The sequence below is a fragment of the Aptenodytes patagonicus genome, chromosome Z (assembly GCF_965638725.1).
Source record: "Aptenodytes patagonicus chromosome Z, bAptPat1.pri.cur, whole genome shotgun sequence".
In the NCBI taxonomy this organism is placed as follows: Eukaryota; Metazoa; Chordata; class Aves; order Sphenisciformes; family Spheniscidae; genus Aptenodytes; species Aptenodytes patagonicus.
In genome coordinates this window covers 56,311,469-56,333,888 of record NC_134982.1, presented here as the reverse complement: position 1 = coordinate 56,333,888, position 22,420 = coordinate 56,311,469, and the positions used below count along the sequence as shown (strand labels likewise).

General features: G+C 47.2%; 1 protein-coding gene across 4 annotated transcripts in view; it reads right to left on the bottom strand.

Moving 5' to 3' along the window:
* The window catches only part of PSD3 (pleckstrin and Sec7 domain containing 3), a 106,026-nt gene that overhangs the window by 37,960 nt on the left and 45,646 nt on the right, over nt 1–22,420 (bottom strand). For 3 of the 4 annotated variants that reach the window (XM_076362999.1, XM_076363003.1, XM_076363002.1), the window contains 2 exons: nt 19,984–20,042; nt 15,884–15,973 (listed from right to left, as the gene is read on the bottom strand). In XM_076362999.1, coding sequence (XP_076219114.1) covers nt 15,884–15,973; nt 19,984–20,042 — 149 coding nt within the window. Of the gene's footprint in view, nt 1–2,496; nt 2,836–15,883; nt 15,974–19,983; nt 20,043–22,420 lie in introns of those variants that run through there. The other variant, XM_076363000.1, reaches the window with a different exon arrangement.

Below are 22,420 nucleotides of genomic sequence, written 5' to 3'. Positions count from 1 at the left end.
GCTGGCAGCAGGCAGACCTCATGTGCAGGCACCATGTTGGTGCCTTGTTCATATTGGCTAGAGCATGAGGATATATAATACTCTCTAGCTCAGCAAAATAGGCTGAGTCACGTAAGTGCAAAGTATCAGAGAAGTATGTTTCTGAGGCACAAATGGGTTAAATCTGTCTCCCGCCCTAAGTCAGCTGAAGCAGTCACAGAAACAGGTCTTGAGCATTGTAATTGCTTTGTATGGGGAGCAGATAAAATACAAGGCAGTCCAGACACAAAGGGGGAAACACACCCACAGAAATATGGAAGAGGACAAGTCTACAAATGAAGCCCTGCTTGAGACCGAGGGGATCTACACGGCACCACTGTCCAGAAAGCCCAGCCTAGAACTGAAGCCACTTCGTGAGAGGTGATGTACAAGCACGTACACGCAGACTTACACTGATAAAAAGACCTCCTTTGCAACACTACACATTAGCAACAACTTCCAGGTCTCTTCCACCAACACAACAGCAGAGCTAAAGCTCAAATATAAATCAGTTCTCTAAATCAGTGACATCTTAGCAAAATAGACAGGCAGACAAAGAACAGAAGGGGAAACAGACATATGGGAAGAACAGGGCTGCCCAAAATCACAAGACCAATCAGTGGCAGAGCCACTTGTCATCTTGTCAACTGGGCAGGCGTCACTGATGGGCACGTCAGGATCTTCTCAGCCCTCTGTAACACAGCTTTTACAGGTCTTAGATGCTCCACAGACACAAATACCTTTGTACGAAATAAGAAAACAGCACTACAAAAAAACAAAGCTGCAGTATGCTTCCCAACTTACTGAGCTAGGCAGGAGAAGTGGGCATCTCTCCCACAATAACTTACAGCACTCAGGAGGCAGAAACGTGAATTCCACAGAGGGATGAACACAGAGCGTTCATTACTGCAGTAGCTAACTAACTGTGTCAGACACCATCCCTGGGAGAAAGTCCCTGCCCTGAGGACATTACACCATGCATACATAGTGGATATGAAGCCTGGTAAAGGGAACAGAGGTACAGAGATTAAGTGATTCACCCAATGTCAAAAGACGCACATTTCCGCCATATGCAGAGACTTTTCGTACATAAATCCTCCCACTGAATACCGTGCAATTATTCCCATGCCTAGGGCGAAAGTGATCACAACAGCAGGGTCCCAGAGCACCTGCAAGATGCAGCCTTTACTTTGGCATTTGCTGGAGTAGCAGATACTGCATCAGCAACAGCCCAAGAACGATGGCCATGCTATTTCCCTGCCACAACCTTAGCAGTACACTATTTCTTAGTTATGGTCAATAAGGCCCTCAAAACACAGGTTCCTGAAATGGACTGAATAAAATACTTCATTTATTTCTATTTGCATCACTCTGTGATTAAAGCTCTGCAGCTGAGGCTCTGAAATACCATACAACCTGTAAGCCGGCAGAGAGTGATTTGCTAGGAACTACTGTGCAGCACTGGGATCTTTTCACCATAGCAGAGGAGGTTTCTCTCAGGACAGATAAAAGATTTAGGGAAGGGACAGTACAGGAAGATCCATGCATGTGCCTGCTTGTGTCCATGTGCATGCAAACAAGACATAGTTAAATGCCTCTGGCTGATGCTCTGAAATATTTCAGCCTCATTCAACACACCTTTGCAAATGGTTATATCTTCTAATCCCAAGGCAGAATCAATTTGCAGCAGGAATGAAATTAGAGGCATATTTGGTCACCACATAAAGTTCATCCAACCCTTGGAGACACGGAGCACCTTTGGGAGGGAGATGGCTATTAAAGCTTTTGCCAGGGGGTCCCAGGTGCCTCTCAGTTATTAAGCGGGCGCAAGGAATGAGGAAAGAAGCGATACTGCATGGAGTGGGGGTTGTTTGCCTAGGAACCGAACAACTGGGCTAGGCTGGGTGAGGAGATGCTGTACACAGCCACTGTAGCAGCTGGGCATAGCCTGTGCTACCGACCGCTACAATACAATAATGTATTCCTATGAATGTACAAGTGATGCCTTCCTAATAAATACTTGATGGCAATATTTAATCATGCATGCAAGTGAGATGGTATTTTTACCTAGCACCCCCACCTACTAAACCACAGAGCGTAGAGAAGAAGCAAAAACTATTTCTCTATGGAAAATCATTCCCATTAAATAGATAATCCCAAGGACATCACTTGCCAACTCCGGCACCTTTCCCGAGAACAGAGCTCCAATTAGCATTCTCACTAGCAAGTTTTCACTGTTTACTATTGCACCAAGCTCAGTGACAGGGCATTCCTCTAAGACCCGATCACCATCACACACCAGACCTTTTTCACCTTCGAGTCTCTCCTCAAGCCTAGAGATTTTTTTTCTGACCTGACAGCAGTTCTGTGATCACTGCAGATCATCCAGAGCCCTTAATTTCTGCAGAGCGTAACCTTTTCAACACCACCACCTCTACTCCTAGCAAAGAGAAACATTATGAACATTTAGTTATTTACCTTGCTTTCTTTAGTAGAAAACTCAGAGGAGTTGGAGATTTTCATAGATTTTGACCGATGGGACTGCCGCCAGAGAGATTCTTCTCGGGAGTATTTCACCGAACCTGTGGCTCTCACCCGGACTTTGCTGGTGCTCTGAACACTGTTAACTCCAATCATTTCCAAAAGTGAGCGTATGGGATGGGGGAGAAGAAAGCTAATGGCACTTCCCAATTCCCTGCAGAGGAACTGGAAAAGGTTACGTCTGGAGAGCCCAGGCTCAAGCAATCAGTGTTTGCTTAAAGCGCACTAGGCTGTTTTCTCCAGCATCTTCAGGCACACTGTTTGGAGCCAGCCTGATTGTTCCAGGCATTGCTCACGTCACTGGACAGGGTGGGGGGGTGGAGGGTGGGTGGGGGGGAAGAGAAAAAGAAGAGGCTGATAGAAACTCCTCCCCTGCTCCACTCCCCTCTCCAGCATCGACTCCCCCTTCATACACACACCAACAGTGAGAGGGAGAGAGGTGGAGAGAAAGATGCTGGAACAAATGCCAGCAGATCAAGCAAGAAATTCATTTTCAGTTCACACAGCTACACTTCCCTGCCTGCAACAGCCTGCCATGCTCATTACTGCCTGCAATAACAAAGGACACCGTAAAAAGAATCTTCAGTCACCTGCCAGCTACAGGCTTCTGGATATGAGAAATACCGATGGATTCCCAAAGCACTGGAGAAACGAGTGAAAGCCCACAGCACCGTAACAAAGTTCTGGCAAGCCCCAGAGAGATACCCCAACAAATTTCCACAACTCTAAGCGTTTGCACTTCTTAGCCAGAGTCCTTGGGGTGCCTTCCTACATGGCAAGGGAGACCAAGACCATTTTCACACTCTAAGAGGGGCTCAGGGGAAAAGAGGTGACTTTCCCAAGGGGACCAGTGCAAACCAGTGGCAGAGCTGTGAGCAAGCAGCTGGTGACCCATCTCCCCCCTCGGCATCCAGGAGAGCCGTAGCCATACCCCTCCGCAAGCAAACCATGTGCTCCAGCAGCTGACCCCCTGAGCGATGCCGCTCCTGAACAGTACCCTGTTCCTCTCTAGTGGGAAACCCACACCTCTCAGCAACAGGAGGGCCACTGCCATGGCCCATACACACCGGAGGCACCACTCCAACCCACACGAGCCCGGCTCTGCAGGTCAGGTGTGCTCCCAGCGCCTGGAGCCACTCTCCCTCACGCAGGGGGCGAAGGGAGGCCTGCACCAATGGTAGACAGCACTCTTACCTGGGGTGGATGTGCTACATAAGGGAAAAGAGATGTTTACCTCAATGTTGCAAAAGCACCATCATTTCTGGCTACCGGAGACCCAGAGCACAGCAGACTGTGCATTGCCATGGCAACCCGCTCCAATGAGAGAGAGAGATCTCTGCTCAGCAAGGGGTCGTGGCAGCTGCCGGTACATGCCAGGGCAGGTGGAGCAGCTTGTGCAAGCACCAAGGCAGAAGTGGACAACAGAGACATCATCCCGAACACAGAAGAGGCAAACAGCTTGTGCAGAGGGAGCACGAGGAGCTCGCTCTGCACGACTGCGCGGCATGGGGACCACACCGGGTTCAGCAACCTGCCCCGTGCCGCCAGCCCACAAGACAGGGCAAGGCCAGCGGCAGCGAGTTTGCGGTCTGGGAGGGCACCAGAGCCTCTCATCCCACTCCCACCATGACATACAGGGAGCAGCAAGTCTGTGTGTGCGGCCAGGGACAAGGGGCTGCTGCCCTGGCACACCAACACGAACGTCCCACGCTGAAACACAATCAGGCAGCTGAAGGATGGGTGAAGGGCTACAGCCCCCATTCATGCCCAAGTCCTGTTCAGTGTCAGCTAAACCATGTTAAGGCAGAGCGAGAGTTTGCTCACCCTACGTCACATGTGTGACAGCACCCGGGAGCAGATAAGAAGCGGATGAATTGAGTGGGCTTTTCCCCTGGTTACACCTTCCCAGCCTCTTGCAATCAGGGATTTATATCCTTAGTGGGCAAATGGCTAGAGCGCCACATTATCGTCCTAGTGCATTTTTGCTCGTAAAAGACATTGCTGCCTCCCCAGTATGCAGCAACCCTTCAGTCAGCAGTCACCCTTTGCTTGCATTACCCCCAAGGATGCTAGAGATGCAAATCCTGCCCACAGATTGCAAATGGTGTGGACTATGCTGAAGGACAACGGTCAGTGGAACCGGGAACAAGGGACCCAAATATCAATATAAAAACTGTTCCTGGGGTGACAAACTTCTGATTCCCCACAGATCCTGCCTCTGTCCTGCTTGAGGTACAGACTTCCTGCCACCTGGCAAACAAGCAAGATGTATTCTCATTTCCACGACAGTTGGGTCTAGCAAGCCCACCCCAACCTCACACATTAAGATCAAATCTCAGACCTGCTCCAGCCTTTTTACACAAACCTGACATTGCTAGAGGGTACCTAAAGGAATAGAGGACCCTTTTTCTCTGGCAACAAGCAATTGCATACTCTAAGTTACTTGTGCCGCTTCCCAGAAAAGATTTTATGTTACTTAACCTATCTGAAATTATCCACTGCTAGTGGAGAAGCTTTTCAAAGAAAATCTCTTCTTAGAGGAAATTTTCACTGCAATCAAACAGCTCCAGATGAGCTAAGCAGCAGGTTCCGACAGGTGCTACGTAAATGGCCACAAATCACTCCCTATCCTACCAGCCCCCTGCCTAGCAGATTATTCTTGCTCTCGGCTTTATAAGGCCACCTCCCCAAGCACCCTCAACACATCCAAAATAATTATATTCCCTAAATATCACACAGACCTGTGCCAATGTGAATTACGCAGAGCAATTTCATTATTAAACACAAGCTAGACCGAATCACAGCAACATTTCTCTTCTGTTGCCCACAGCACAGCACCATTGCTGCTGCCTAAGTGCAGCAGTTTTCCACCTAGCATCCTCTGAGCTGAGGCTAGCAGATCCTCAGGCAGGACAGGAACCTTAATTCATGTGGGAACAGGTCTGATTCAGCTGTAACCAAGCAGCAGTCCAAAATGCCAAGGCTGACAGGTTGCATCTTGTTCAATTTTTTTTTTTTTCCAATGGAGTATGGAAAACACTTCTCTCTCAGCTCACTCTCCAAAAGAGAGAGCCTCCCGAGATCATGCTTTTGAAGCCTTAAATGTCTTCAGCTCAGGGATTCAGCTCAGATTTCATCAGTGCCCCCAATTTTCATCTGCAAGTGATAATACAACCTTGTACTCCTGACTGAGCCAGTAGCCCTGTGTACACAGTGACTGTCTTCTTCTGGGGAAAGACCACTCTTCAACGTTAGAGAAGTCCCACCATTTTAGAAATTAGCATGCACACAGAATTGATTTCTGTCTGTAACTGAGCAACAGGAATTTCTGAGGGAGAGGTGGGTTGTTAACATAAATAGAGGGATAGAAGGGATTTTTTTTAAAGAGGGGCTGATATGGCTGTGCAATACCAGAAAAATCAAAGCTGTCCACACCCAGGGGACCCTCCAGGTGTGTCAAGAAGCCATGATTTTCCCCTTGATCAGAGGCCAGCAAAGAGGTGGTGGGAAAGGGGTAGAATGCAGATATTCAGTCAGTATTTAGTCTGAACAGCCCAGTGACACCACTGTGGTGACTGAAAGGATGGTGACCCTATTTATGGACCTTCCCTACCAGCACCTCTAAGGAGCAAACCATAAACTAGCAGGAGAGTTTTAAACTTTGGGCCAAAACAGTTGCAGGAGGGGAAAACTAGAGTCTCTGCTATTCCTTCCATCTCACCCTTTTAAAGCAACCCAAAAGCTTTTCATCCGTCACAGGCACTATGGCAGACTACATCACCCGTAGAGGAAACAGGCAGCCATTCCAACTTACTGTGCAAGCTCCTTCCCATCCCTTCCTCCCATCAGTCAAGTTTCCCTGGGAGGCCAAACGTACTCAGTCCTTGCTTGGTCCTCCTAACGTCATTCAGCAAATCAACAACATAAGAAGAAAAGCTGTGGAATTCAAAGTGAAATCAATACTGGCTTTTAGGGACCAAACCCAAGGATCACATTATTGTGTCTGAAGAACTCCAATGTCATCACACAAAGCCACAAGAATCGATTAGCATCATTTAAGCCTGATCGCAGTGACAAAAATACCAACAACAAAAGCCAACAAAATACATAAACACACACATCAATTAACTGAAATATACTCTCAAGAGCCAGTAACGTATTTGTGGAGCACAGAAAAGCGGCACTATTTAATGCTGCTATTAAATATTGTTTGTTAAATAAACAACATTAAATCGTTCATAGGATTGCTTTCCTTCTTCCTTGTTTTTTAATTCTCCCCAAAATGGACAGGGAAGGGAATGATAATTCTGCTGGATAAGCTACTCATACACGATGGCTACAGAACTGGAGCTCAACAACTGATCAACATTAACATTATTGAACTGACATTTCTGTGATATTAAGATAATGATTTCTGAGGTCTGCTGATCAGGGGGAGATGACAATCAATATTAAATCTAAATGTCTCCAACTGCCATCCCTGTAAACAGCAGAAAAACTAGAGCAACAACTTCATTTCTACATGCATAAGCAACCAGGTCAACAGGAAACCTAACAGGGTAACAGCAGGTATGGTGGGAGAATTATGGATATTGACAGAAAATTTCAAAATTATTAACCAAAATTATCCGCCTAGCTTTCCCCATGAGAGACTCCTATTCTTCACCAACCACAGTACATTATTACCAGACATTTACCAAGATGCTGGGTTTTATCCCAATCTGAATTTACCAGCAAAAAACATCTGTTGGTGTCTTCGAGAAAGAATCTTTCGTTTTCTTATGGTTTCTATTGTAGTACATACACCTGTGCTATAGTCTCTGAAGGAATCCCTGGGGATGACTCTGATTTCTCTTACAATATGGAAAATAATCCTTACAATGGAAAGTGGTCAAATTACTACAGCCCAGAAAGCTATCCCATGTCAACTAGGCTATTGTAGCTGCATAAGCATGTGCTTTTAGACCACCTCAACCATGAAGCAAAGCCCATCAACTCATAGCACCAGGAAAACACAAGCATTGTCCCTATGATCCCATGAGGGCAACTGAAGTCTGTATGTTTTACTTTACATGAGAAGCAGGCTAAAAGCACCTCCACAACCAGATGGCTTGTGGTCACAGACACAAGTCTTTACTACTGACTTCTTACATCAGTAAGCCCCTAAAAGTGAGCAGACTGACAAAACCATATTGGCTGGTGAAAGACCAAATCAATCCTGGTATCACTGTACCTCTCTGGGATCCATGCTGCACCTTGAGCCAAAAGAAACCACTCCTAAGGTAAGTGCCCTGCTGAGAATGGTGGGAGACCACAGGTTTAATGAAAACAAGCTCTTTGATAACAACAGGGATACAAAGAAACCATGCCCCCTTTATCCTGATTAGCATTGCTAGTGAAGAGATGCCAGTACCCATCTTCATCTTCCTCGCAGCATGTCTGAAAACAGCTCTATGTCACAGACTAACTCTTGCATTTCCTGGCAAAGCACTATAGTCTCCAGGGGAAAAAGTTTCTCCTCTTGCATTCCTCTTTTTAGGAACTATTGTCTACTGCCAACAGGGCTGACAGAAATTAAGTGAGCCACATGGCAGGCACCAACTAACACAGACCACCGAGTTCTTTAAGTTAAAGCTGCCAAATGCAGCTACAGAAAACAGCAGCACCTTGAACAAATCCACAAAAGCACCAAAAACCTAAAATTCTGCACGCCTATGACAAAAACCCACAGGGAGGTGAACCAAGCACTGGTGCAAAGCCTACCAACTCTCTCAGATCAGCTGCAAACAACCCCTGCCTCTGTCCCTGCAGTGAGTGTGCCTAGAGTCAACACCACCAAAATAAACCCCTCACCACTCAGCACTCCCCCAGAGATGTGCATAAAAAAACCAACAACCCTTCAATGCTTCCCTCCGATTCAGACAGCAAACACAATAACAACAAAAAGGAGGCAAAAGGAGAATCCAGCCCACCCTGAGAACTACATAGATTTCACGTGGGTGTCACCTGCACTTGCAAGCACTGCACCATGGAAGGAACAGCTCCAGGTGGGAAAATAGGTGTAACCTTTGACATCCCTTTTCTCCACAAATGCATGCACCTATGGAGCGATGGCCAGCTGTCTTGCCCCAAAAGCAGGAGAAATCCTTCCTAACACTCACGACTCCTGCCAGAACCCATCTGTTAGCAGGGCAGAAAATAGGTGGCTTGGATTTGCCCCATGTTTGAACCAGGATCTTATGAATACTTCATCACCCAAAGCAGCATGACCTTGGAGGGAAACTAAATGTTCCATTTAACATCACAGGAAAAGGGGGGGGGTGTGTGTCAAAATTTAAGGAGCAACTTGGTGCTCTTGCTTGAAAGAAAACAGTGTAACTGGGTCAGAGAGAGAATAGTCCAATGTCATTTGAAAAGTGGGGTGACAAATGGAAGGAATACCAAAGATTTATACAGCAATAATTCTAAAACTGGTGGAAGTAATGTTTTCTCCTCTTCTCTTTTTTTTTTTTTTTTAAATATGGTATAAATTATATTCCTACTCCTCCTTCCCTCAAATTGCAGCACAGAACTTAAATTTCAAGCAGATCAGTGGGTGGAAGATCAAAGAATGTTTTTCAGAATTTGTTTTCTACCTACATGGAGGTGGGAGTAATATGTCATAGGGACCAAAATGTATGTGTGACATTGTATTAGAGATTTCCCAGCTCAAAAAGAGCCCAAAATTCCTCCTTTAAAGTGGCAGAGCGCATCATTCCTGGAGACTACCAGTCTGTATCCTCCACACTGACAGCACAAGAAATGGGAAGCTCTGAACGGTGACATTCATCCTTGGGAGCTGCTAAGCATTTCAGTTAAACCAGGGGACTATTGACAGCCTTGGCTATCTGACAGGCTGGAGAAGCTAAACATCAAATGATTCACTTGCCTGATCAACCTGGACAAGACACTACGGAGACCTTACTTCCACAGATAAAAATTAAACCGCCAAACATTCATTAGGAGCCTGGTATTGAGCCACGTAATTGCAGTTAGTAGTAATGGAAATTCTTAGCTGACTCTGCTTGGGTTTCACTCCTTGCTGACACAAAAGCCTGGTGGGCTAGGTGAGATCTTTCGAGTAACAATCAGAAAGCAAAGAGATGAAAGGTTGGAGGAGCAAAAATAATTCCGAGAAATGCAGATCATGAAAGCAGAAACAGGCCCATCCTGTAATGGCTGCTTCCTAGTGAGATAAGCAATCCCTAGTACCACCCCTAGACTACAGAGAGGAATCCTTATTCCTGCATCACCGTTACAAAATTTTATGTTTTAAGCCTTTTCTAAAATTCTACTTTCCCTGCTCAGGGACACAGAGTTGGTGTAGAGCATTAGGCTTTTGCTAGTATCTTATGTTGCTTTCCTTAACACAATACCTGGGCTTATTTGACTTGAGAAGCGCATAGATTTCAGATTTTCTCTTTGTATGCATTGAAGCAAGTTCCTGGAACACAAAAAGAAAGTACATTTGCATTTCAACGGGGCAGGAGGGTGTCAGGATCTCCATTACTCATGGGACCTAAAGCAATGCACGGACCATCGTAATCTGGTTTAATTCACAGTCCTGCACAGGCATGCTTTAACTGGTTATTACTCTTAGACAGGACGAACGACAACACCCAAAAAATCGCAAGCCAAAGGAAGCAAAGGTTATTGCAGCAGGAAGGTCCTCACTGAGGATGGAGGAGAGCCGGGTGTTCCCTTCAGTCACTATGGCTCTGTGGCTCTTCGGAGAGCGAAAGGAAAGTATGCTTTCACAAACAACTGTTTAAAGACAAGGATTAATGGTTTTATTCTGCGTTCCCTGACTTTTATACTGCCAGATTAGACTCTGTTGTCTCCTAGCAGCTGAAAGGGGCCTTCAGTAACAGGTTTTTCATTTGAAACAGGTAAGAAATGGCTGCCCCAGAAACATTATCCCAACAGAAATATTTTTAACAGGAAAAACTTCATTTTAGGGGATAAACAAGGAGGCAAGCTCTCTTCCTGCTGAGCAGAGCTCTGGCTTCTTTAGTGGAGCAGAGACACTTGGTCCCCTCCACCCACCGCCTCTGCCCGCAGCCACAGAGTGCTCCAGCAGTCAACACTGTCCTCCTGGGGCCCTTCTGGCACGCTGCCACATGCTCCCATCTCCCCAAATTCAGCAGGCTCCCATCTCTATTCAGCAGTAGCAGGAAGGTGGGAATTCCTTGCCGAAGAGCCTCAGCCATGAAATGGAGGAAGTGTGGAGACTGCAGATGGGAGCAATTAGGGTGTACACAGCAGTCTGATTAGTTTGATTTCCTCTGTGTAAATGGGGCAGGGGGGAAGTTAGCCACCTGATGCTCACTCCCTTCTCTCCACTAAATACCTAAAATGATTGGAATGGATGAAGCAAGATGCCGGTAATTCTCTTCAAATTGAGTGTTTGCTTTGGAGGGCTTCAGGGGGGGGGGAAGAGAGAGGAGGCAGAAAGACAGTGGCAAAAAAAAAAAAAAAATCCTTAATTAAAGTGCAGGGAACTGATAGCAAAATGAGATAAACCCTACCTTGCAGGTTCTATAGGAAATTGCATATCCCAGCAATCCTGATCAAGAATTCAGATCATTTAGGAAATTAAGGGGGACTGGTTCTTTGGAAGAGTTCAGCACCAGCAACTCCCACTTAATTTGGTCACTTCATTACAGTGCTTCTCTAGGAGATAAGGCCTAGCCAAAAAACAGCCTTTGAGAAAAAGCAGGTCTTTTACGCAGGACTGGCATCTTACCTCCATCAGCAGCCCCTGCTGGGATGGCTCTAGTCACGTCCCCGCAGAGCATCCCAGGTCCCTCAGCATGATGGAGAGGCTCCCTGACAGCACAATGGGTCAGCAAAGAGCTACCACCTCCAACCACAGCCAGGTACAATCCCCTCGCATCCAGTGTTCATGTCATGAGGCAACACAGCCACCAGAGTCAGCCCACATCAGAGGTTGGGTGATGCCCTTGACTCCATGAATGATGTACCTTGGACACTGCAGATGCAGAGGACATTTACTTATGCAGAACAATATGGGCAGGTGGCACTTAGCACACTGACTAATGACAGAGTACCCTTCCCAAGACGCTACCTAAGAAAAGCAGGGATCCATTTCCTCAGAGGTGACTCCTTGCAGGCTTTCTGTGGGCCAGGGCAGACATTTTCTCTCCCTGCATAAGAAAGGCCTCGTCACTGCCACCTTGCTTGAGTGGAGTCTCAGACACCTTGCCACAAGGTGACAAGAGACAGACACAGTGGCCAGCACTGTACCAGCACTTCATTTGTGGGGATTGCACTGCCTACAGAAAATGAAGCAAGCATGCATGGCCAAAATTAGGCTCTTTGCAAGCCAATCTTGTCCTCTCCTCATTCCAGACAATCCTGTGAAGCCCAGCTTTGAAGAAGGCTATGGTCACATAATGCAAACTCAGAGTATCATCAGTGAAGATGGTATCACTGCACCAGATTAAAGCTGGTGTAAGCACAGGAGGAAGGAACCAGCCTGCAGATAAACTACTCCTACACAGTAGTCATGAGGTTCCTGACATTGCCCCAGACTGATTCAATTTCCCTTCCAAGTAGGGAGACCCTCGCCATGGCATCCCTTTCTACAGGAATAAATGAACAACGGTCTGGTCATGATTCTCTTAGGCTAACAGCCCACAGATTTGACTTAGTTGTTTTAACTGTTTTATGTGTTCAGCTCTCTCACTCATGGTGGTGCTGCCTCTCTCCTTCAGCTTCCCCCACCATCCACAGCAGCATCTGCGGCAGCTAATCCGGGATGTCAGGTACATCCACTCTGAGGAGATGAGTGCTGCAGCTGGGTCCCTTTGTCCCCCTCAGTCCCAGTAAACCTGTCACTCATCCCCACCTGCAAATGGTGGTAACTGTGTGATTCACCATCAGCCGTAAGAGTGAGCATTGAGCCCCTCCACAGAGTACTGCTACACTTAACTAGAACATGGGCAGTCACAACTCCTGGTATTTAGCACTCCTTCCAGGGCTTCAACTCACCAGGACAAAGGGAAACAGGTGCTACAGGAAAGTATAAGATCAAAGCTGAAATTCAGGATCACCTTGCCTGGTCACAGCTTGATACAATACAAAATTATTTGTGTGCTTGGAGTGTGGCAGCTGAGAGTCAAAGGATGGGAGTTTCAAGAAGTTTTCTTGCCTTTGAAAAATTTCACTTTCAATAACCTTAATCTGCCTGGATTTAACAGACCTGACTCACCTTCTACAGCAGCCAGACCCACAGAGATAGATGCTCCTGATTTACACCAGAGAAGAGAATCACAGCTTGGGATGCTGGTTCTTATTTACAAGGAATTTGCCCCAGTTTGAAGGCATACAGGAACCCTGCAGTAAGTATAAACTACCACTCCCAGGTTAGCATGCACTGACAGTACATAACTGGAAATCAGGCTACTGTCTCCACATCTAGTCTTTACTAGCAGCCGATGGCAGATTAATGAGATGTGTGACAGACGGTCGAACCAGAGCTAAGATGGAATAAAAGTCAAGGTACATATATCTGCCTGCCTGGCAAAGTACTGAATATATGAATATTGCAAACAGATCCCATGGGGAGCACCACGCTTTTAATCACAGTTTGGCATATTTGTCTTTGTGGGTCCCAACTTTAAAAGCAACCTCAGATCTGACAAAAGGAACAAGGAAGAAGAAAGAGGTGAACCTTTGCGCAGATGGGTGTACAAAAGCAAAACTCTTTTCAGTGTTAATGAACAGACAGAAAGACACAAGGTGAGCAAGATCATGTTAGTGTTTCCATTTCCATCTCTAGCCAGAGTAAAATCTCTGTTCCCAAAGCACTACCAGTGACACACCGAGAATCACATCCTGAAGGCCTTACGGTGTTTACCAAAGCATCCTTGTTGTTGGGAAAAAACTTAATGAAACAAAGAGATGGCTCCCTCATGGGAGTGCAAAGGAGCGATCAGGTCTCACCTCAGAAGTTTTCTGAGGCTGATCACATAGAAGACAGAAGTGTCCCTCCTCACCTGTTGATGTCTGCCCCTTGAAGGGCTATTTTCCTATCCAGACAAAACAAATGCTCAGGGCCACACTCTGCACTCAGCAGCACTAAGGGTAATGGGATCGACTGAAGGCAATGTTTGATTTCTGCCTGTCTGCTGACTGTCCTGGACAGCCCCAGCAGTATTTGCATCCCTGACTGTGTGAACTGGGTCCATGGTAAATGCTGCAGAGAGCTTCCCAAGCCCTGGGTGAACGCTACCTGCAAAGATGTAAGCACTTGCTAAGATCTCCCCCCTCTTCTCTCCCCTCCAGCACCACTCAGCTTTGCTCCGGGGCTCGGCAGAGTTGCAGAGCTTCATCCAGGGGTGCAGCAGAGCCACAAGGGGAACACAGAAAGACCAGAGAGGCAGAAAAGCCCACTAGCTTACCCACGGGTCTGCAGTGTTCACCAGTGGGTGCTCAGGACCTCACTCCCACAGGGACACACTGCCACCCTGTGGAAACGGTCCTTCCTCTCCCAGGCGGCTGCGGAAGGACATGGGGAGATGGCTCACAGCCTCACAGATGCTCATTAGTTACACTGCTAATGCACCAGCAAGCCGCACGCACTTTGGCACTATGCTGTAGGAGGGCTCTGTGAATTTAATTTATTGAGACTAATGCAAATTTAATTTCTGCTAAGTCTTTGTAATCACATATCTAGTGGCAGGGTGGCTGCTGTGGACACAGTGATGTAGCTACTGAAATGCACAGCTATTACCACTCGCTCCACTCCCTTCCACTGATAAATTAAAACAACAAGGGGCAGATCATCAGCAAATCTTCAGACAAGCCAGATGAGAGACCGAGGCTGGGTGCCACCTCTGTCCCCAAGACATCAGGGCAGCACGCAGAAAAGGGCAGAAAGCCTCAAACAAGGCGGGACACGGACACCGTGTTTCTTCCATCCTGCTACACCCAAAAAATCCCGAGCCCCAGTCCCGGCTTTGGGTGGGCTGGTGAAGAGCCAGGCAGCCTTAGCATGAGCAGGTCAGCACTAAACACCAAGATACAGCCCTGACTGCGTAATTCTGTCAGCAGCAAAATAAACAGCAGGTGAGCACCAGTGGAAGTCTCTCATCAGTACACTCAGAAGGTTATTTAAACACAGTCTGGAGACCTATTTATTCAATAAGGGCTGTAATCAGCCTGCAAATTAATCTCAACAAATCTCTCTACGGCAGAGTGAGAAATGAGATTCCTTGGGGGGGAAAAAAAAAAAAATTAAGCCTTGCTGCTGACAGATGAATACTCTGTACCCAGATTTAAAAAATAAAGACATTAAATCTAAAAACAAGGGGGTTGAGTTTATATTCCTAACTCCTTAGTAAGAACTGAGGCAGGACGGCCCAACAAAAAGCTCCCTGAAGAGGCTGGAGAACCTGAAAAAACTACCAATACTAGAAAACAAAGTCTGCTACTTGTAACTATGCAGGTACATCTGCATTTCACAATGGGCCTGACACAAAACACACAGAAGAGACAGCAATTCTTTTGATTTACTTCGGTAGGCTTTGGGTCAGCTCTCAGATGCAGCAACCTCTCATTTTTACTTCCATTACCAAAAAAAAAAAAATTATGAACTCTAGCGTATGCACTCCTCTCTTCATTCAAACAGACCGCTGTTTCATGCCAGCAATCAGACAAAAGAGAAATGAAACATTCTCATTATTATTGACAATGAAACAAGATTCGTCCCGCTCAGCCTCTTTCCCTGTTCTTCAGATTTAACTCCTGGCACAAACTTAATGAACAAAACCTGAAGCAAAGCAGCCTCTGCCAGACAACACATTCTAATCTGAAATTACATCTCCTGCTCTAATGTGAAAACCCCAAAGCACCTTTGATGAAAAAACACACACACCTTCCAGATACGCAGAGCTCAGGATTAGCTCTTACGTATTCAATAGTCAGAACCAACTGGTTGTTTCTGTCCGCTTTAATCAGGAGACAGCACTCTGGGACAGCATGACCGCATGAGCTTACAAGACACATGGCTCTGGAGCTGGCCCCACTGGAGTTCAGTCTCGCCGCTCCACACTGCAATGAGTCTCGATCACAATCAAGTGAAGGCAAGAGGGAAAACAACAGAATAAACACTGTATATATTATGTATGTTCTGGGAGGAGAAATGTGCCCATAGCTTGTCCTGTTTGACAATTAAGATTCAGAAAATGCAAGCAGGGTGTTCTGTTTTGAACCATCTCTCACTAAAAACGAAACCCATGTTCTGCAGTTCATTCCTTACCTTCAACAGCCCTTTTGGGAAGTCTTTACCATCGTTCATCCCCTGGAGGTTAGCAATGAACTCTTGGCAGGTCATCTTTTTCCCAATGTTCTGGAAGGGATGGCAGAGAAACACAGCATCATATTCATGCTGCTTTCCAAAATGACATAAATAAGCAACATCAGATGAATTGCATCTCCCTACTCTCATTTAAGCCCAAGGCAGGCAGCACTAAGAAGGCATTCCCAAGATTACTCGGAGACAAGCATCCTTGTGTGAATACAGTTAGAAAAGGGAAGTTGCATTTGGACCCCAAGTCCCACACACCCATCTGAAAAGAAAAACAGCTAAACACTGGAGGGTAATGAAGAGGGTGATGATGAAGCTCCCTGGTATCTGCATGGTGCCTTGCACTCCCACGTCTCCAGAGGCTCTACCAGCCTCTGATGGAAAAGCTCTACTTGATCCTGCTGTGGAGCATAAAGAAACAGCTGACTGAGGCCCTTTCCAGACCTTTTTCTTACGATTTCCAATGCTCCCTTTCCAGTAGCAACTGCCCTGAGCTGGAGTAAGATGCCCAGGAGCAGTCATTACCTTTTCTGATTCACAGGCTGAGGCTGCCTTGACACTTCCATAGGATTGCTCTCTTCTCTCTCTTTCTGTCTAATTCTCAGACTGAAAGTTGCCCAACTGAGCCACAAACAGGAAAGGAACGGCCATGTTCATGTGGGACCCAAACTGCTCCATCTGGAAGCTTGAGGCTGCTCTAAAATGCTCTCAGATCCCAGTTTTCATCACCTCTCAGAGAAGGTGTCTGTACTCGGTCCCCTGGGTGCTAGAAGTCCCACTTGGCATGCGGGGAGCCTTGTAAGCGGGCAGCAATGACAACACTGAGTTGGTGAAAAAGGAGCCCAGAGAGAACTGAGAAAAGGGAAACAGCCTGGAATGAGCTGTGAGACATGGTGAAGGCAGAGGGAAAACAGGGTCCTGTGATGACCACGGTATCTTTGGGGATGCCACTGCTGCCAGTCATGAGAAGGGGGTGAAGACAACTTCTCCATGGTCTCCATGGCTGCAGAAATACCGTGGAAGAGCTTTGTGCACAGACAGTGACTTGGGTTAGGAGCAAGAGCCCAAATTAACACGGGAGTGGAGCCCAAAGAAGGGCACCAGTCAGTAATAGAGGTCATTCAATGTTATAGTTACATGACAGCTTGGACTGCACATCCTTGACTTTCATAATGTATGACCAGGGAGAGATGGAAAACCAGCAAACCTTGACTGTCAGCCTCATTTAGCCACAAAGGAAGATCCCGCAGTCTGTGGCCAGCACGGACCGGTAGAAGGCGGCAGGCAGGAACACTGCCTTCCACAAGAGAGGAGGTACTTCTGGAGGGGCACACGATGCACTGCTTCTCATATCACGAGGGCTCCTGACAACACAGTCTGGCTGTAACCCTGGCTCTCTGGTTGCTAAGCTTGCAGAATACAGCTCGTAATTGCAGTCTTTGGGTGCAGGCTGGAGCTGTTCTACTAAACTTGCAAATGCTTTCCTTCCTCCCTGCAACAGACTTCAGCCTGCCTCTGCCTCTGTTTGTTTCCTCCATGCAGCAATTTGCAGCTTCCCCATGCTGACCAAAACCAACAGCAGCGTGGCTCATTTCACCCACTGAGATAATTGGCATGGCAGAGGACTGACTGTTCTGCTCCAGGACCAAAGCTAACATCTCCACACAGTAAAAAAAAGTAAAATTCGCGGGCATCGGTCGGCAGGTGGTGAGCAATTGCATTGTGCATCACTTATTTTGTACATTCTTTTATTACTATTATTATTAGTATTATCTTCTTTTCCTTTCTGTTCTATTAAATTGTCTTTATCTCAACCCACAAATTTTACTTTTTTTTTTTCCCTGATTCTCTCCCCCATCCCACCAGGGCAGGAGGGACTGAGTGAATGGCTGTGTGGTGTTTAGCTGCCTGCCAGGTTAAACCACAACAGCCACACAGGTTCCAGAAGATGTGCCTGACAGTCTAGAGATACCTTAAAAGTCTCTAGCATCACAGTCTGGGTGATGACCTCCCTGCAGAGAAGCGAGCATGCACCTCCAAGACACAGCTAGCAAAAATGATTTAGTTACAAAGAGAATGAAATGTGGCGAGACAGGGATAAATAAAGGGATAAGTAAGAGTTTGTCTACAAGAGTTAAGGGAAAGTGTGAACTGAAGGCAGAGCAGCTGCACTACAGCCCTACAAGCAGTTGAGCTTATTGTGAAATAAAAGAGTCTGCACTTATGATCAGTATGTCAGCAAGAAATGGAGCTCAGTGTGGACAAGCCCTGTGACTCATTCACTTCCTGCTCTAGCAGAATCATGCTAAGGATGGGTCATAGCATTATCTTTGTTAGGAAACAGGCAATTAGTGTATATCTGCAAGGGGCTGCATTCCAAGTCAAAAATACCCAACTTACCACCTATGTAGAAAAACGCAAAGCAGTAAGAGGAAGACCAAAATTACAGGAAAGCGCAGGGGCGGGGGAGAGAGAGAGAAAGAGAGGAGACACATGCAGGAATCTGGCAAACATTACAGCTGCATACATGTAACAACACACTAACAACTGCCAGTAGGATAAGCCTCCAACGTTACACACTGCAACAGTCAGTCATCCTAGCTTCAGCTGCAAATCATCATCAGCAACAATGGGTCAGAGCCAGATCATTTACTCCAGTACCTAATGAAGACAGTAGGGCCCACTAAAGCATCGCAAGGAATGACAGGAAATGCTGTCAGGCTGACACACAGCTATATAGTCTCCCTCCCTGGACTGCAAGGCCAGGCAGGCTGGAGAGCAGGTGCCCATGGCTGCTCATTGCTCTGGGGAGCAGGATACCTGTGCAGACAGTCTCAGGTGTGCTCAAGAGAAGCTGTGTATGCTAAGAGGCACACCAGGACCTGTACCTCCGCTCACCCTCCACATGACTGACGCACTCCTCAGTTGGGGAAGGCTCAGCCTTCACAGAAAAAAATTCTTCGCAACTCCCTTCCCCCTCCCGCTTCTACAGTTTTCAGACAAAGGCATTCAATTAACAGGAGGTGGGTGTCAAAACCCCTGGGGAAGCACACACAAGCCTCGGCTTCATTACCTGCACCCACCACAGAGCTGCACCCACAGGGGCCAAGCAGCCCTTGGAGACAGACCCAGGGTGCCTCCATCTCCTGCTGCCCAACCCACCACTCTTGCTGCATAAGAGCTCCCAAGCTGAGGCCCTCGGCAGTGCAGTGGAGGGTCTCAGACAGAGAGAAGCCCCAAAGTCACCTGGCTGAAGTCATCGCTCCTGCATGCTATCATGCCATGCTCCCTGTGTTTTTCCCTCTCCATCTTGACTCCAGGACAGAGGAAGCCTCCCATCAGCATGGGAACACCATGCATAGCAGGTATATTGCACCATGGGTGCTGAAATACATGTCCTAGGGCTGCTGGCACCCCGTACCAGTGTGACTAAGAGGACTCAAACTGGAATACTATTTCCCTCAGGCAGGCAGTGGGGAGAGGTATGCAGTGGGGGAACACAGTGCTCCCACTCAGGATGCCCACATCCTCCCTCTGCTCTCTTGGCTCTGGGCACACCCATCATAACCCTGGCTGAGCAGAACACTGGTTCCACCAGATCTCCCCCCTGCAACTGGATGCCTGCAAACATCACCTTCCCCTTGTGACCTTTCCAGCACCTCTTCACCTCCCTTCTTTCTTCTGCCTTCCCAAATGTTTTTACATACTGGAAAGGGGAAGCCAATCCCAACCACTGCTTCCCAGCCAGGGCCACCTGCTGTAAGCAGGGAAGGATGGGAAGCACACCAGAAAGACAGGGGCCTGAGGACAAGGAGCATCCTCACACATTATGGGAAAACCAGGCACAATGCCAGGCTTACACATGACTGATCTAGGCATGCTGGAAAGCCCTGCCCAGGACGACAGCCTGGGAGTGCAGCCTTCTCACTGTTTGCTGTCTGCAGGGGTGTTTTAGGAGCAGACCACCAGCCAGGAGACTCTGCTGCCAGAAGACCACCCCCTCCAAGCACAGTGTCAACAGGAGCAGTCTGCGCAAAGCTGTGCATACTCACGTGGCCATGCAGGTCTGTGTTCAGCAGCATCATGGCACATGTGAGACAATGAACTCCATCTGCAGAAAGAGACATAACCAGAGTCACATGCAAACCCACAACTGGACCTTTAAGAACAGCTGAAACTGAGCCTCATAGCCTAATTGAGTCTGCTCCCTTAATGAGAATCTGTTTATCAAGAAATACACATAATTAAATAAATGAACAGTGAGGTCATCCCGCAGCTGCCAAGCCAGAACAGCCTTTCTTTCATCTATTAATGACTGTCAAAACTATCTTGCAGCAACCATGGATGAGGCAAACTAGACAGGAAACCACGCTGTCACCCTTTGCTTGCTAATACCAATACCACAGAGCCTGAATCAGCTCCCTCTTCTTCATTTATTTCAGGGCAGAGAGGGAAGAGTAAAATACACCCATTCTTGTGTGCAGAGTGGATACAGCATGGTATCCTGTCTTTCTCCCGCTCTGTCCCTCTCCTCATTCAGGGCTCAATTAGACTGAATTTTGGAGAACTTCAGTCAGCTATTTAAGCTGCCTTGGCTCCATATTGGGTAGAGAGTGCTCCAGCAATTTCCAAGGTGGTCCTGCAGCAAAAGCCCTCAACAATGAGCAAGAAGAGACAGATTGTATCCCTAGCTCCATCCCTGGAGTCACTGTGGCAGACTTGGGAAAGTCAGTGTAGACTGTCATTTGCAAAAGTGGACACCAATTTCATATTCCTCATTTTCCAAGCACCCCTTTCAAAACCCAAAATGTATTGGCTGTGCACAAATCCAGACAAAGGAGACAGTGCCCATGGTGCCATTTATCACCTCTGAAAATCCAAATGCCTCTAGCCAGTTTCCAAACATTAGGAACACATCAGGAAAAATATTTTCTCCATTCTCTTGTTCATAAACACATGGTGCCGCCTTCCCTTCTCTTACAGGGGTGTCATAAAGACACAGAGTCATTTATGAGACATGCACACACTGCAGAGAGATGTACATAAAAACCTTCGTAGCTGAGTCCAGATAATGACCATGCACAGGTCCCTCTGTGCTGTCAAGGAAGAGGAACGGGGGATGAGGATAGATATATCTCACACTCAGTGTGACTATCACAGGCTTAAATGTGTGCAAGATGAAGCCATTACAAAAAGATGTTCCCCAAGGTAAGGGCCATGTTTTCTTACGACGTTCATACAGGCCCTAGCACCCAAGCAATGCAGCCAAACTGTAGCAGAGCATGAAATGAGAGAACTATTATCACTAGCAGTAGTAGGTCTGAAGCAGCTTGAATCTGGGGCTGTGGTGCTCCAGTTCAGGTCTATGCATTTCTCTGGAGTAGCCTGCCCTCTCATTTCCAAACCACAAATGCATCCAGAGGATGGAAAAGGGAAAGGGGAAAAGAGAAAAGCAAATGCAATCCTGGATTTCCATTGAAAGGAACAACCACCGTATTTCTGCAGTGTAGCACTCGACTACCAACAGTAGAAATACAGCATCTACTTTATGTAGAATCCTGGGCAAAGTCTGCAGGACTCACTTTAACCTAAATGCTTACTCAGGCTTAGAAGTGGCAATGTCCCTCCTGCACCCTGGACTAGAGTAAGGCTGCCACATCAACATGCAAGTCATTATTTCAGTCTAGGCATGACAGACCTATTCTACCTGACTGCCTTCAGAGTCTTGAAACAAGAAAGGCATTAGGAAGAGGCAGAGATAGCATGGGAGCAGATCCTGTCTTACTGCTACCTATTCCCCTCCCCGGCATGCCAGCCAGTAAAGCTGAACAGGTGCAAAGTGGACAAACATCACTTCACTGCAACGGGAGCAGGTCACAAAGCAAGGGATAAGGAAGTGTGGCAGTACCTCCAAGTGTAGCAGCTACTTCTCACTTACACTTGAGAATAAAGGCACAGCTTAGCCTGTGCTTATTTTCTTTCTCGCCCTCCTCCCTTTCTCAGCATGTGATCAGCCCACGTTGCAATCACAGGGCCGCATGCCTCTGCCAGAGTGGCTGGCTGAACGCAGCAGCTATGCCAGCGGACAGTTCGTCCTCTTCTCCAGTGCCAACTTTCTCAGGTTTGATCCATGTGCTTGTTTGTTTTCCCCATCCATTTCCAAAATGACTGAAAACATTGGCAAGAAGGCAGCACTCCGACTGATGTTAGCTAGTTGAGATGAAACCATGCCAGGGTCTGGATACAGCACCCAAAATTCACCCCCACAACTGGCAAGAACTGGCACGCCTGCTGCCAGTGCATGCAGAGACACAAGCACTGAATGGAGCACGGAAAGTGAACAGCTTCTCTTCCATCTGAGATGGGACCCATTCTCATCTACGCGCGTGTAGCTAGAGTACAGGTACCCACACACACTGGAAGCCAGCGAGATCAGAAACCACAACCGAGGACATTCAAATCTGGAGATGCTACAAGTGAGGAGGCCTA